Source organism: Netta rufina (assembly GCF_964035555.1).
Source record: "Netta rufina genome assembly, chromosome: 4".
Lineage (NCBI taxonomy): Eukaryota > Metazoa > Chordata > Aves > Anseriformes > Anatidae > Netta > Netta rufina.
This window is the reverse complement of record NC_140127.1, coordinates 49,992,417-50,009,058: the sequence shown is the minus strand read 5'-3', so window position 1 is coordinate 50,009,058 and position 16,642 is coordinate 49,992,417. Positions and strand designations below refer to the sequence as shown.

Here is a 16,642-nt window from a genome sequence, read left to right as displayed (position 1 = left end):
AGCATGCTGTTTCACTGAAGAAAAATGAAAAAACGCAAAAATCAGGAAGGGAGAAAATGCAAAGTAGCAGCAAACCCAAAGGTGCAGCTGAAAGCAACACTTGGATACCAAACACCTAACGAACACTCGCACTTTACAACAAGGGCTTGGTTGTCTGGAAGTTCTGCAAATAGGCCACAGCACAAAGTCCTCTAAAGGGCCCCAGCTGGTAGACTACAGCCTAGCCTCTACAAGCAGATGCATCTGGCACCTGTGCCCGATGCTGGGAGTGCTTCGATGCGGCACAGTTGATGTTTATCGCTTGACCTGAGACCCTGCAGGCAGCTCTGCATTCACTGAGTGCCTCGGGCACGGCAGACCAAATGGAAAGGAGCAGTGGCACCCCACTGCAACCTCTACTAGTTAAAGAAAAACACAGAACTGGAATTAGGTAATTGAAACGTTCAGGTGAAGTGGAGAATATGCTTATTCATTTGAACTGGCTGCTCTCTGTCAGTCGTGTTATTTTTTGATAGAGCTCTAGCATACTAATCATTCCTCTCAGCAATTACCATTAATGGGTTAGCTTTCCAAAAGCACAATCTGCCTATAAATGCATACGGTACGATTTCATCATCTACTGGGCAAATTTAACTATTCAGTTCTATAATGCTCCTTCCATGTAACAGCAGCTTATGGAAATCTCAACTAAAGAATAAAGAAAAAATATCTTTAAGTTATCTCTACTCGACAGAAAACAACATGCTGGAGAAGTACATTGGTTTTAACACAGTTATGAGCTATTTCTTTTTTTCTTTATTCACCACTTTCCTGTTTCTCCTGCTTTCAAGCCACAAAATAGTTTAAAATTAAAGATATTCTTCTTCACCCAGTCATCTCCTCAAAGTAACTGAGAAAAGGCTCACCCCAGTGCATCCTAAAGGTACCACAAGACATGAGACAGGGGTTTGGGTCAGTATCTAATACAACCTTGCAACAGCATCCTAACGTTAGAAAACAAACACAAAGGTTTCTAAAGCTCAGATTGCCATACTGGTCTTGTCAACAAGCAGTAGAAGTCTCCCAGGCTGCCATAGTCCAACATAGATGCATGTCACTACAGACCTACCTGGTACTAAAGGGCTGAAGCAAATTATTTATGTGGTACCTGTACATAAGGGGTATCCCACAGCTTGTGAAGTGAGGTTATGTCAAGTCCCGAACAGCTGGAGCATCTTACAGAAAACCTGCTGCAGACAGGAACTTTAGAACACCTTTAGAAAGTACCATTGCTAAAACGATGGGGCTTTCTGAAAGCTTTCCCCATCTCTCCAAATCAGTAGTACCTGTGGATTTCTCTTAACAGACTGCTTCTTCATAAATAAATGCAAACATCAAAAACCTTAGAGCAAGAGCATGCCAGGTCAGAAGCCTCTACCTGGGAGGGGATTCTACAAAAGGAAACCTTTTGTAACTTGACTGAAGGGCAAGAAGATGCCTTTTGGGTAAACAGGTGAGACCATGAACACCCCTTCCCAAATCACAGATATTCTTCAGTAACAGTAACTATTAACAGTTACTATTCTCCAGTAACAGTAACTGAGAAAACGTATTCCCATTGAAAAAGGCCAGATGTGACATTTCCTTGCTTGAAGGGCAACTAAAGAGTACCCCGTGCTGTCACACAGAGAATGCCATTTCCTGAAAAAGGAAAGCCTTTCCAAAGTAGTCCTTAAGATGAAATATTTGAAATTATTTTCTCTCCACCTGGATCCACATAATACTTTTCAGAAGGAACATATATAAACTTAGCACTTAGAGTAAGAACCATTCTGTTATTTAAGAGCTTAAAAGAGAGGAAATGAAAAGTGTGGAAGTCCACAAATCAAGGCACAGAACAGCTAACAGAAGTACAGCCAACAGAAAATGCCAACAGCCACCCAAAGTATCATGATTTACTGAAGGATGTCATGTCACAATACCAACATCTTCCATTTATGATTCACATTTTCATTAGGAACAACGAGAAAAGCCACCTTAGAAGGGATAAGAAACATGTTAGATCATCTATTAACTAAAACGTTTGCATTTTAATCACTTTTTCCCCTTTTCAACTCAAAAGTAAAGAATTATTAAATAAAAACCTTCAAGCTATTGTGTCCATATCTTAAATTTGAATTGCTGATGTCACTAGCATGAAATCTCTGTATGCAACTTCTGATCTTATCCTGCTGGTATATACTTCACTGACCTTAAATATACTTAAGAGTTTGGGGGGGAGGTCTGGGTTTTTTAGCACCATGATTGATTTTAATGCATTTTAAAGGACAATAGTTTTATACTTAAAGAAAAATGGTTCTTAAGATATGACTGAGATTCTTTATACTGTCCAGACTTTTACAGACTCTAATTTGGGCTGCAGGTAGATATTACATATAATTAGATAGTGATTTCATGGGTATTATAGTGTTTTCAAATCTGAGGTACACATAAGAAATTTGCAACATGAATCAAAAAGGAACATGGTAAACCCTTTTCACACACTGATTGCAAAACTTGTGGACTGTTTAGACAGATTTTTTAAAAAAAAACACTTATTTCCTTTTTTTTTTTTTTACCACCAAATCAGAGAACTGTTTTACAGTAGCATATACGTTATTTTCACAAGTTTTCTTCTCCAAGTCTTGAATTCAGCACTTCCCAGCTTCCTTTAATAACGTTATTGCAGGATCTTATGAAGAGTTGCTCGTTTTTCTTGCTGTATTAAGTTTTCCTTCATTCTCTCCATACAATCACCCTTCAACTCCCTCAAGTTAAAAAACTTGACTTTGTCCCTATTCCAACTGAGTGAAAAATCTTTCCCTCCCCAGCCTAAAGTTACATTTGCCACATTTACACAACTCCCCTTTTAACTGTATTATCTTTAGAGTAATTCTTCACAATAATGTTTCAAAGACACTATACTGAAGTGTAAATATATTTAAAATAAAAAGAGAAACCCCTTCTATTCAATTACTTCTGCCCTGCCAACTTGAATATTTGTTATCTGCAGGACAGGACAAAAAAAAAAAAAAAAAAAACAAGAAAAAACCCCAAAGACCATGATTACTAACATTCACTTACTAAATTGCTGCTGGTTCATTCTCATAGTATTTTGGCTTGCTTCCTATCAATTGGTATTGGGAGGGAAGGGTGGTTCCCTCCTGGTTTGACAAGCTGAACTGTCTCACCAAGGGCCAACTTACACCAGGACCACAAAAAGTGAATACACAGTATGGCTATACAGGTAGGAGGATATAATCTCCACAATTTCTACAGCAGTGAGACATCACATTGATTCAGCTGCCAGATAAAACCCTCTATTAACATCATTAAGCCTCAGAAAACCTTCTGAGTGCTTCAAGTCTAGAAAACAATATTATATTATAAAATCAGAGCAAAGCCTTACTGGCTATACCTTTGCACTGAAAATGATGCAGAGATAATCTGTGATGGCATAAAAAAAATTGTAAGCACTGCTCACTGTATCTCAGAGGAAAACTAATACATTGCTTCCTCATGAAAGCTACATGAGTACCTGTTAGGTATGAAGAAACAGCCCTTCGAGGCACACTTTTGAGTTGTTCTGACACCCAATTTGAAAGCAGCAGTAAGTTACAATTACTACATTGCCCTTTGAGGGGATGTAAAGAGTTCGGTAAGGAACAAACAAGCATGCACTGGAGGTAGTGAGGAATGTATCCACTGTGAATTCATCTGTGCTTATTATTCAGATGAAACAGACAACTAGGCTGGAAGTACATTAGGTGTACAGCCAAGTATACAATAAAAATCAGGTCTTTTAAAGATTTGCTTTATAATTCTGGACTTCATTTCAGCTCATTGTTGACTTTGTCTTAAGCAAGCATTACTTAAACATTTACCGAGTGGTCAGAATTATGGAGCAGTCTGTATTGGCTTATAAGCAGCAATAAGAAAAAAATTATGTTAAGTGCAGTGATGATACCTCTGGAGAGATGCTTTGTTTCCATTTATCTAAAATATTAAAGAGCTCATTTCCCACATATCAATACATTTAAAACAGAAGGGGTATCCAGAAGATGACTGTCACTTGCAGTGATGGCAGGACATCCAGTGCTGCCCCTGCTACTCACCAAAGAAGCCCCTGATGAGCTGCTTCACCTCAACAATTCACCTCAATACCATCACACCCCCAAAATGCCAGGCTGTTTTCTTTGTCAAATCAATCAGCTTAGCAAAAGGCCATGTTGGAGAGGAGATAGGGAAGGGCTGCACAGCTGGGAGTGAGATGGCCCCTCTCACTGGCAGCAAGCTATTGTGTCAGCCTGATCTGCTTGTAAAGCTACACTCAAAAAAAAAAAAACAAACAAAATCCCCTTTCCCTACCTTCTGCTGCAAAGGGCAGCAAGAGCAGGCTCCAGAGGCACTTGAGAAAGGTTTCTTATTACTTATGGAAAATATACATAGAAGAATTTCCTGGGGCATTACTCAAAGAAAACAATACTATCTAGTGTGATAAGAAAACAGGAGAGAGGATTAGAGATTTTAATGTAAATAGCATTCTAGATCCCGAGCGGTATTATGGAACAGGCTCTGAATGTAAACAAGAAGCAAGCAGAGGTTGAAGGGAGGAGAGGGAAAAAAAAGCAGCACTTGTGTTTAGCTGCCTACTAACCACTCCAGCCTTCTCTAACTGTAATTCAGAACCTGGATCCCCATACTGACTTTTATTGCAGCTAGATGCTGGGCCTCCCGGTCATCCTCTGCTGTACAAGGCTGATCAGAGCAGCACCACGGAGCTGACACTGCTCTGCAGAGCTGCTGGTGTTCCAGGGACACAGTGCTCACAGGCAGGTCGTGTCTACCCAGCCCCTGCTGCCAGCCCCCTGAAGCAGCTACAGTTCTCTTACTCATTTCTTTCCCACCAAACACGTTGTCAGCTTACGTTCCACTCCCTAGCAGAGACATTTGAAGGGAAACAGGATTCATGCTTGCAAAAGGAGATAGGTCTTACATACACGGAAGTAACATGGACACTGTGAGCAGTAAGAACACTTGCTCACTGATAAATTTTAAAAGCTCTTTTAAAAACCTGTAGGTGGCTGCTACAGGTTTGACTTGTAGGGCTCACCATCGCACCTGCTCCACAGCATTAGCTGCCCTGCCCTACAACACAGCCAAAGCACAGCTCTGCCAGAAGTACACGTTTAGCTTAGGTACAGCTGCCATTTGCCCAATTACACTGAACAGTCATGGTATTCGCCTCCTTTAACACTGCAAACAACAAGGACAATGTGAAATCAGAGATTTTTTCTGTAATCAGAAAGTTGCAGTGAATTTAAAATTACTGCCTATTCTTTCATACAAATTTATTGCACGTTGTCATGTGTAAAATCATATATGCAAGTACTTCAGCAAGTCACATGTGTTTTTCTAGTGTTCTAATAATCCAATAAATCTAAATAGACAGCTGTGAAAGATTTCTAAAAAGCACTTGAAAGTATTCTGATGGATATGTCTTTTAAAATACACAATATCCTACAGCACACATTTCTAAGGCCTTATTTTCTGCTATAAAACAATGTACAAAGCAGTTCAGTGCACATTTTGGAAGACAATATTGATAAATATGCTGAATAGAATATGATATGATAAATATCCTGAAAAGAAAAAAACTTCTCTTGAATTCCATACAAAATATTTAGATCTGATACAAACAACCCCAGCTGAGTGGTATTACCAAAAATAGTGCTTTTATGTTTCAGGTGCTGACAGTAGCAGTTCTTTTGCTTTAAGGACCTTACATAATACTTTTTAAATGGTTGTCAGACTCAAAATTTAACCTAAATTCTTATTAATACAAGAACTTTCCTAAACACCAGTAATAACAAACAGGATAAAGAATAAAAAACCTTCCAAATTCAAACATATCTACAGTACAAACAACCTTAGCTTTAAAAACCTGTCAAGCTTTAGAACAGCTTCACTACACTAAGTTCTGTGGTGCATTAACACCACATCTGCTGACAGTAAGCAAATAAGCATTTACAATTTTTTTTTTTTGTAAGCCATTCTATTGTTTTATTACCTGTTTTGTTGACACCTGCCTCCTGCAGTATACCCAACTGGTAAACACAGTAGTTCTTTTGCTCTATACCAGAAGAGCAGTTCATTCCATTACCACGATACAAAAATAGAAATAAGCAGATAATTTAAAGAGGATTCAGCTACTATCTGCTATTGTAAAAGCATGATCCCAGAACAGACTAAGTCTGCATTTCATGCATGTTGACATCACGCTATTAAGTGATATCCGTCAGGCACTACCGACTTGTGGAAATTCTTCCTAGTAATCGCTATTTGACAAATATTTAACAAGTGAGAAACGAGAATTCATCTTTAACAGTAGGATAAGTGCATTCTATGTCTATTACCTCATTTGCTCAGCTATCAATAAAATGTTAAACGAGGTTAGATGAAGGTATCTGTTCTGACTACAAGCTTCAGCCTATAGCATTTTCTTTTACCTTGAACAAAGACTATTCTATTTGTCTTAAATTATAACTCTGAAATTATAACATTTGAAATAAAGCATTACTTAAAAGTATGAGTTATAAAGGATAGCATAGTACAGCATAAACACAAAATTAGTAAAGATATGCCTATGGAGATATTTGAGCCATGTACTTCAGTGATATCCAACTATAAACTTCACAACTGTATAGCATTCAAAGTTAAATGAAGACACAAACCAGGCTAAAAGAGCATAAGTTTTTGCTTAGTTTTCAAACAAAGGCTATAACAGCCTTAACAGACATTATTCTGCACAATCTTCGATGGTGGGCGCCATTATGGCTTGTTCCAGTTTGTCAGAAAAATTATTCCTAACATAAAATTGTCCCTGCTCTCCCCAAATGCCATTGTTAAGCACCTGACACAGATGAATAAAAATAATGAAAAAATTACAATCAGAAAGGCTAAGAAGAGTCTTTTAAGGCAGCCTCTTTCTCACTCCTCACCAAATTAGTTCCATAATTAAGGCTACACATTCGCCACTCAATGAGATGGGTGTCACCATCTCTCATCAATGCAGATGCATAAAGGTAAATTTCAGACCATGCTAACTCATGAAAAGAGCCATCAGATAGCAAAGGGTAAAAACTGCATCTGATTGCCAACAGCATCCAAGACCATGAAGCCTCAAGACCCTACCATTTATCCAAAGGCCAAAACTAAGAAAAACAAGTTTTCCATTGCCACCTGTCTGAACTGTCTGAAAAAGTAACATTAACTCATTCTACTTCTTTTTATCAGCACATTACACTTCAGTATTTAGACTACATTTATTTTTTCCCCTGCCTTTTAATACAAGCACAATGGCCCTTGCTCTTCTGCCCCCAATCACAGGCATGCACAAATAAGGAGCACATCAGAAATCCAGTAAAATTGCTTTAAAATAAGTCACTAACATGATAGCGTGTCATTTACAAGAGAGTTCTAAGCCTAAAAAACACCATTATCATAGTGACTCTGCTAGAAGGTCTTATTAACAAATTCATCAGTTTAGCAAAGCAATCATGACCCGAAGAAAGCTCAGTAATCAGTTTTTAACAGGTTGCTGACACAGATACATACTGTACTGAGGACGTAAATCATGCATCTCCTCATCTTCATCAATTGTTTGTCCCAGTGAAAGCAGACTGACACGTCTCATCTTCAGCAGCCGTGGCGAGCTTTCACGGACTGTACTCCCAACATCCAGCACAACATCTCCAGAAACAACAGTGGGAACAATTTTTTTCAGAAATTCCATGTTTCCCTGCCTTCTATACGCTCAGCATTGATTAAGTGCGGCAGCTGAGCTGCACGTTACAGAGCGGTGCTCCCACAGTAACTTCCTTGAAGGCAGAGGTGGACTCCGCACACTACTTCTCCCCGTGATGTCATGTTGAACCTGGGTGGTGCCAGCGCCAGCACGTCAGCTGCCAGCTGCTCAGAGGCAGATTTTAAAGACGTCTAACTGTACAGACTGATAAGAAAACCAAACAACAACAAGCCAGTGTATTAACTGACGTACATTAAATTCTTCGCTTGTATTAAACACCCTTTTAGTGCTGCAACAATTTTAAGCACTAATAAAATGCACGGTGTATTTTCCAATTTGTATCTGACAGAGTTCAATAGCTCTTAATTTTCATGAAGTGCACAGAGAGTGTTCATCTGCATTTGAAAGATAACGCTTATCATTACAAAAAGTCTATGCACCAGCTTTATAAACAGCGTCTAGCAGCACCACAACTTAAACCGTTTTCATTCTCGCATGGTGTTAACTACTAGCTACAAAGTTACCAACACTTATTAAGCTTATTAAATTATCAATTTTCCAGGGCCTCTTAGGCTGTATTTACCACTTCAAATACTCAAACTGCCTTCCACAAAACTCCAAGTACAAAAACAAGCTGTCTCTTTTGTCCAAACTTTCACTTTAAACCATATGGATCAGTAGCCCTAGGGATAACCGAGTTTTTTGTTTTCATTTGGGAGAAAGTTTAAACATTGTTCTATATTTAGTTTACAGAAGCTATTATGAAAGATGCCTTGCATTTAGAGCAGAAAACTCGGGGAAAAAAAGTATGGAAAATTGTACCAAGAAGTGTACCTTAGCGCTTTCTACATTTGGGAATATGTATGATTGAAAGTATTATTTTATTTACCAGACTTAGAGACCCAAACACGCTACTAAGTAATATTCCCACCTTGTTTTCACTGAAGATGATTGCTGTCACTCAGACAAAATCTGCAGATACTCATTCTGAATAAGTATCACTGGTAGCCTGAACACTTCTGGTAGCTTTGTGAAAGCAGCTCAGCGTCCAAGATCTTTTTGGATGCATTCAACACAGTTATCTGACTAAAGTGTCAAGTACACCACACTGCTATACGTTCCTTAAAATAAACTATTTAATCTCAAATTCACTGCCGTATCTAGCTCTTTTTAAAAGGAAACAAAAATATTTTAAAATTTATTAAATGTAGATAATCTGTTTCAGGTCAGAGTTCCAGCAGTTTGATGCTCACAATGGACTGCTCAACTGCATTAAGCTGTCAATCCTTTACTGACCAACTATACTATCACACTAGGTGTTAAACCTAGTTAATATCACAACTTGAGAAATCTGGTACAAGCTCATTGAAATTGCCACCTAAGATACTTATCAAGTTCAGTTGCAGATTTAAGATGGGTGCTATCTTTAGCATTCAAATCTGCATTAAAATCCCCAAATATTCAAGTTAGTCTAAATCTCCCTTGTAAATGAATATAGAAATCTAGGAGGCCTGACCTTATCATAAAAGATATGTTGCTAGAATATAATTTTCCGCAGTGAAAGATCTGGTGATTAAGCAAAGAATTGTCCTTACAATCATTTCATTCATGGTATTTTTTCTAATAATACAAAATGTTACAAGGAATATATTTCCAGAAGTTTTATGTTTTCAGAAAAAGTAGTAAGATACCACAAAGATATTTCCTGATTACAAAAGACTGAGTCATGAAAAACTCAAGCAATCATTTTATTCATACTAGCATTGTTTCCTAAAAAAAAAAAAACAAAAAACAAAAAACAAAACAAAACAACAAAAAAAAACAAACAAACAAACACTCTTGAAGTCTTGCCACAAGCCTAATTTGCAGTTTCTAGCATTTGGGAAAAAGAGAAAATCAGATGCTTTCATCAGACTGAGAATGCTTCCTCCAGCCATTCACCTGCCGAACTACAGCTTACAAAGGAAAAGGCAGTACCTAACCTGAACACCCTCAGAAAGGTTCAAACTAAAAACCAAAGTGCTCCCAGCTACACTTCGAAGGGTTTATTACACATGTGGGCATGGCGTGGGACAGAAAGCACTTAGTGCGTCCCTTCTGTTAAATGCACAGTTCCACATGTTTCTACACGCAGTGTGACATTCATGAATTGGCCATAAGTAAAATTAAAGGTTGAAATTACACTTCACCTCCTGCGAACAGAATAGCCTTCTAAATCATAGGATTTAAACACAAACAAGTAAGAATCACCAACCACACATACTATCATATTTCAAGATTTAACCTGATGAACTAATAAGATTATGTAACACATGTACCCAAACGCTTATGGCTTTTTCTTCAGGATAGTTCTTGTGTAACTTTTAAGAATCACAGAATTGTTTAGGTTGGAAAAGACATCTAAGGTTAATTCCAACCACTAACCTCGCACTGCTAAGTCTACCACTAAACTACGTCCCTACACACCACATCTACACATCTTCCAAATAGCAGGGGCACTGACTCAGCCACTTCCCCAGGCAGCCTGTTCCAGTGCCTCACAACCCTTTCAGTGAAGAAATTTTTCCTCATATCCACCCTAAACCTCCCCTGGCACAACCTAATGCCATTGCCTCGTGACCTATCACTTGGTGCTTGAGAGGAGAAAGCAACCCCCACCCTGCTACAGCCTTCTTTGAGGTAGTAGTAGAGAGTGATAAGGTTGCCCCTGAGCCTCCTTTTCTCTAGGCTAAACCAGCCCAATTCCCTCAGCCTCAAGACTTGTTCTCCAGAGCCTTCAAAGAAAGGCAAGGAAGCTCGTGAACACACTCCAGCACCTCAATGTCCTTCTTGTAGTGAGGGGCCCAGAACTGAAGATAGTATTTGAGGTGAGGGCTCACCAGAGCCAAGTACAAAGGGACGATCTCATCCCTGGTCCTGCTCTCTCTGACACAAGTCAGGATGCCATTGGCCTTCTTGGCCACCTGAGCACACTGCTGGCTCATATTCAACCAACCACCAACCAATACCCCCCAGGTCCCTTTCTGCTGGGCAGCTTTCCCACCAGTCTTCCCCCAGCCCATAGCTCTGCTTGGGGTTGTTGTGCCCCAAGTGCAGGACCAGGGACTCAGCCTCGTTGAACCTCATACAGCTGGCCTTGGCCTAGGGGTCGAGCCTACCCAGATCCCTCTGCAGAGCCTTCCTACCCTCAAGCAGATCACACTCAACTTGGTGTCATCTGCAAACTTACTGAGGGTGCGCTCCGTCCCCTCATCCAGACCATCGATAAAGATACTGAAGAGAACTGATCACAGTACTGAGCCCTGGGGGGTGGCATTAGTGATGGGCCTCCAACGGGATTTAACTCTGTTCACCACAACTCTTTGGGCCTGGCCACCCAGCCAGTTTTTTACCCAGCAAAGCATACACCCATCCAAGCCATGAGCAGCCAGTTGCTCCTGAGGAAAAGGACACTGAGGAGATTACTATGGAAGACAAGGCAATGCATACATGGCTACATGCAGATGGTGTTTAACTCCAGGACTTCAATATTTCCTTACTTTCTAGGACCATAGCCTTTTAAAAATAACAAAACAAAGAGAAAGCTTAAGTTTCTGGCTATGTCAGTCCACATGCACTCCTCTCTCCTACTCTCACGTGCTCTTGTCAACTTCCTTAAACACTGCACTGTACGACTGTGGTTTTTATACAGTCCAAGCAGCAAGCTTTGCAGACAACTCACTGAACTGTGAGGGAAGACACATGATAATTCTTCTAATTGTCATAACCAAATTTATCTTTAAGCAGAAAATGGAAAAAAGGCCTTACACATGCAAAAATACTGGACTTAAAGAAGTAACGAGTGATTAGAGCAAAACACTGCTCAGAGCACTGCCCATTTGGATTAGACCTTTCACAAGACAAGTGGTAAAAATGTTTGACAGGGGTGTGTGGGATGCAGGGAAGGGACACAGTGGGGATCCAGGACTTCTGCTAAAGCAGGTGAGCCTGCTGATGTGGGAATGTCCTAATGAGAAACTCTGAAAAAAAAAAAAAAAACAGAACACAATCAATTAAAGGAAGATCGATACAGCAGTAGACTACTTGTAAGTGTCTTGAGTGCACACGTTGAGAATTTTTCCAAAATCAGCAATAACTACAGTAAAAAAAATAGCTTAACTAAAACTTGAGGCAGCTATGAAGTAGAAAACATGCTAGAAAGTACAATTTTAGAAGACAGCCTAGGAGTTTTAGAGCCCACCGTAAATACACTGCTGTTCATTTGATGGGTATCTTCACTAGCAAATATGCTCATAGACCTTTCATTCTACAGTATAATGCTTCTAAAGCTTTTCTACCCAGCTACAGCAAACCCATCCCAGCCCCACCTGCTGTCTCAAGCAGGACAAAAGATTTCCATTATATCTGACACAAACTGGCAGGAAAGGTCCTTAACTTTTGGCAGGAAGGGGAAAAAAAAAAGAGGCGATGCCCTTTTGCCTCAACAGGATTACTGCACAGACAGGGTGTAACAGGGCTCTGGCCTTAGCTGCAGCATGAAGTGCAACACAAATTACCAAATCTGGAGGTAGATCAGTTTTGTTAGTACATTAGATGAAGACTATTTAGGTTCAGGGAGCAGCACTATTGTCTTACGTAGAGATAAGCAGCAGTAAGTGACTTACATTAGGGGGAGAAGGGAAAAAACGTTTCTTGATGGGAATGAGACTAAAATTGGAACCCGCTCACATTGGCATGACATGACACAACATAACAACAGCTCCTGCTTTATGACGGGATAACAGGCCTGCTTCTCTGAAAAAGCCTTGCCTGAAAAAACAGGGCAGCACTGCTCCATCCTCCCCCTGCCAGCCTCAGCAGCAGACTACCTTTAGTCCCACAGGTGTGTGGGGTTTGGGGGGGGGACCAGCTGCTGACCTCCTTCCACTGCTTTTTGGCTTCAGAGCATGCTCAGCTTTTGGCAGAAATCAAGCCAGGGTGGCAGTAACGTGGTTGCCAAAACTTAGCCATAACTATAGTGCAAAATGGTTGAATAGTACAACCAGCATAGCAGAGGAGATAACTGGAGGGGTTTCTGTGCCAGCCAGCTGACAGCATGCACGGCAAACATTCCAGCATTGAAATAGGATCTCCCCTGAAGAGACTTTGCTCTAGTAGCACAGAGATGGGGTTGGAGCATCTCCTGGTGGCAAAGAGCCCTTATGCTATTCCAGCTCCTCAGCAACATAAGTTATCTTGGTAGAACACAACCCCCCCCCCCCCAAAAAAAAAAACAAAGTAAAACAATGCCTCCTGCTGGAGCAGTAATACCAGAGGTGGTGTCAAAACAGTTTTGGAACAGCAAAGACCCTGTAGCACAGAGATGGCTTGAGTTCTGCCTTTTCAAGAAGTGAATTGTCCTAGTCAGAATCCCACCTCAGTCTGAAGGCCTCCAAGAAACATTATCATCCCTTATTCAGCTGAATGGTTTCAGCTATGCACCCCGATCCCATATTGGGCATATTGTTAGTAATGATCCTTATGTGGTGCACAGTGTTTTCTTCAACTTGCCAGTTCAAACTGAACATCACTGCTTCAAGTGCAAGTGAATCTGCTACAAAAATAGAGCAGCTACTATAGCACTCAAGTACAGAAGAGTACAGGAAGTTTTTCCTCCTTCAACCTCAGAATAGAAGCTTGATTTGCAAGAATTTGTCTCCTCCCAAGGAAAACAATCTGCTCTCCTCTTCTCCCCTCCCTGTCCCCGCAATGAAGACCAAAGATACATGACTAAACACAGAATAAAACACTGGGGCTTGAAATCAAACCTGCAGTCCAGCCTGTAAATTAAACTAAGTGCATTAAATTCACAAGAGTTACCACTTATCTACTTCAAGCTTGTCAGCCAGTTAACAGGACACTGTCATAATTTTGCACAGAAGACCACAGGAGTGGGGAGGACAAGCCTTATCTCTTTCTCTATATATGATATTTTTCTATGAAAATTAGAAGTCTTAGTTTTAGAACTAACTTAACAGCCACTTCTTTTTGCCTATAGATACAGAAACTAGATAGGCAACCTAGAACATAACCTATAAAAATGTATGCATAAGGGAAAAATGGTTTATTTGTGATACTGTGAAGTCATCTCACTTTCTGACAGTTTAGCCTAACTGCTTGCAAAAACCTGACATATGCAATGTTAATTCCTTTAAAAATCAAAATTTAAAAAAAGATGTTGTCCTTCCTAAAATTTGAAACATCATTTTAAAGTTAGTTCCCAGGCTTCTTAGCATTAATGATTTCCTCAGTCCAGTTCAATTAATGGAACTTGGCAGCAAAAATGCTAAGGACCAGAATAAACAGGGACAAATCAATGTATAAGTTTTGCAGTAAGCAATCTGTATTATCAGAGTAAATTTATTGCAGCTATATTTTCACATAAAAAATAGTTTAAATCCAAGCCATTTAATTTTTCAACAATTTGATTTTTTTTAAATGCGTGGACATGCAGTTTGTTGTCCCCATACTTCTCTGAAAGAATATCTAGCTTTCAGGTTTCTGTGAGACTAAAGTAAGAAACATCTGACACCTTTCCATATTTTTTTTTTCTATTCAGTTTCGTTTCTTTTCATTGACTTAAGCTGTATTTGCCCTGTATGGGAGGTTGGGCTTTGAGTGACTTGTGGCTTTTCCTTTGGAAGGTTGGGGATTTCTGGAGGTTGTGTTTTGCTGTTGTTTTTTGTTTTAAGAGCTTGGCTTTAATTCAGCATTAGAAGAACACACACACAAGTAGAAATAAAATACTTGACAAAGTAAATCAATCAAAAGCTGAACATAAAGCACAACATTTACGTTCACTGACTGAATGCAACATTATCCTGTTAATAAGAAGCCCCCAAAATTTTAACATCTGTGTATTAGGTAACAGCAATTCTTATCTTGAAATTGCATGCAAGAATACAATGCTTTCCTGAACACATTAGGAGTTCCTGAGAAGTTGAAGGTATTTTATTCCACTGCTTTTATAATCCTCAGTCAGAATAATGATGTGGGTTTCCTGTCACTAACCACTTGCTTGTTCTGACTTCTGAGATACCACACAAGATCTTCCAAACCTATGAATTTCTTCCACTGGCAGATTTTCTTCACATAAGAACTTACATTTTCAAAAGCAAATCCCAGAGCATCTACACTGAATCATACCCAGTCAGACGCAAGTAGGAACACCATTTCAGTCAGCAAGAGAAGACGTCAAACCATTACATGACAATGGAAGTGACCAGATCTTTTCCCATATAAAACAAAATCAATGACAACAAGCAGAACATTGACATTTCTATGCAAAGGTCATTTAAAAAACAAAAAAAACCAGCATTTAAAAACAAGGGCTTTGATGAAGAACAATCTCTTACTCAGAATAGTTGCAAAACTGCTATGAAGTTGGATTGCTACAAAACACCTGAAAACCTTCACCCAAAGCTTTTTACATGCTTAATAAAAATATACATGGAAGAGAGTTACCAGTCTTTCATATTGGTTTGTCTACAGAGAAGCCAGAACACAGACAATAAGCGTCAGAACAAGCACACAAATACATTTTTAGCCTTATATAAGGCTAAAAAGAAGTGGTGCAGCATACATTTCTCATACAAATACTGCTCTGTTCACAGCTGCCATTGCTGCTTCTGTTAGGGTTTTCTCTAGCATTGCATTAAAACACATGGTTAAAGAAGTGCCAGCCTTTAAAATTATGCCCAAAGGATAGAAGTCTAACATCTAAGAATCTATGGTTTACTGTTCAAAATAATCTTCACTGTAATTCCAGAAGTTGATTATGGAAGTGCATACAGCACCACTTGCTTTCCTTACCAAGTCTGACCTAATCTTAGTTTACTGTTTAATATTTTATACAAGGAAGTTATGTTTAAAGTGTTACTGACATGTGGAAATTATCATTACCCTTCTTTTCCGTTGTGATTCTATACCATAGCTTGCATTAATTAAATGAGCAGGCTGAGTTCACATTCAACAGGGCAATCTGTTCCTAATACCAGTGGAAATCTTCTGGACATCTAGATTTAATACTTAGTTCTGTACTGGTATACATAGTGCTTACATACTCCAACTTATTTTAGTTCTTCCCTTACAAAACGGGTAACATGGCCACAGAAAGTTTATCTGCGCTTCAAAATATCCATTCACACAGACTGACTGGATCAAGGCTTTACTGGCTTTGGTGTACATCTTCTGTGCTCTGCTATACAGACGAGGCTAGTAACATTCAAATGTGGTAAAGACAAACAAACGAGGTAATTGCATGAGATAAGTATTTATAGCATTCCATTTACTTCCTTACAGTCAAATATTTGTTTGTGTTATATTAAAGTTAAGCTTGCTTAATGGATCCTATGTGAACAAGTAACACCAGAGACAGTAGTTCCAGGTTTCTTCCAGCTTGTTCCACGTTTTGATAGCAAGCTTGTTCCATAGACCTGTCTCCATCGCTGTCTCATGTAACAAGCTGTGGCAGCTATGTTCACTAGAAACATTTTACTTGTAAACAGTTCTTTTTTTTGAGAAGGCAGATATATTGTACTTGGAAACCAGAAACACATACAGAAGATAGAAAACCTCCTTGAAAATAGATTTGCCTTGCGAAGTCTACAAATTGTCTTGATACATAGGTCTACAGCATTAGATTTAAGTTACACCTGGTTCCTTCTGCCTTCATTCTTACTCCTGGCCATTCCGGCACCCTCCATCCATTATTTGTTAACATCCACTTTTGAGAATTGGTGTCATGTTGAGGGCTTGCATATTGATTAGGTATCAAAC

At 39.3% G+C, this 16,642-nt stretch overlaps 1 protein-coding gene across 7 annotated transcripts in view; it reads right to left on the bottom strand.

Annotated features, from left to right (window-relative positions):
* The window catches only part of FRYL (FRY like transcription coactivator), a 170,888-nt gene that overhangs the window by 128,777 nt on the left and 25,469 nt on the right, over positions 1-16,642 (bottom strand). For 3 of the 7 annotated variants that reach the window (XM_084286214.1, XM_084286216.1, XM_084286215.1), the window contains exon 1: positions 7,636-7,788. The exons of 2 other annotated variants lie outside the window; for them this stretch is intronic. In XM_084286214.1, the coding sequence (XP_084142340.1) occupies positions 7,636-7,714 (79 nt within the window). In that variant the 5' untranslated portion in view covers positions 7,715-7,788. Of the gene's footprint in view, positions 1-7,635; positions 7,789-16,642 lie in introns of those variants that run through there. 2 more of the 7 variants (XM_084286217.1, XM_084286218.1) reach the window with 1 other exon arrangement.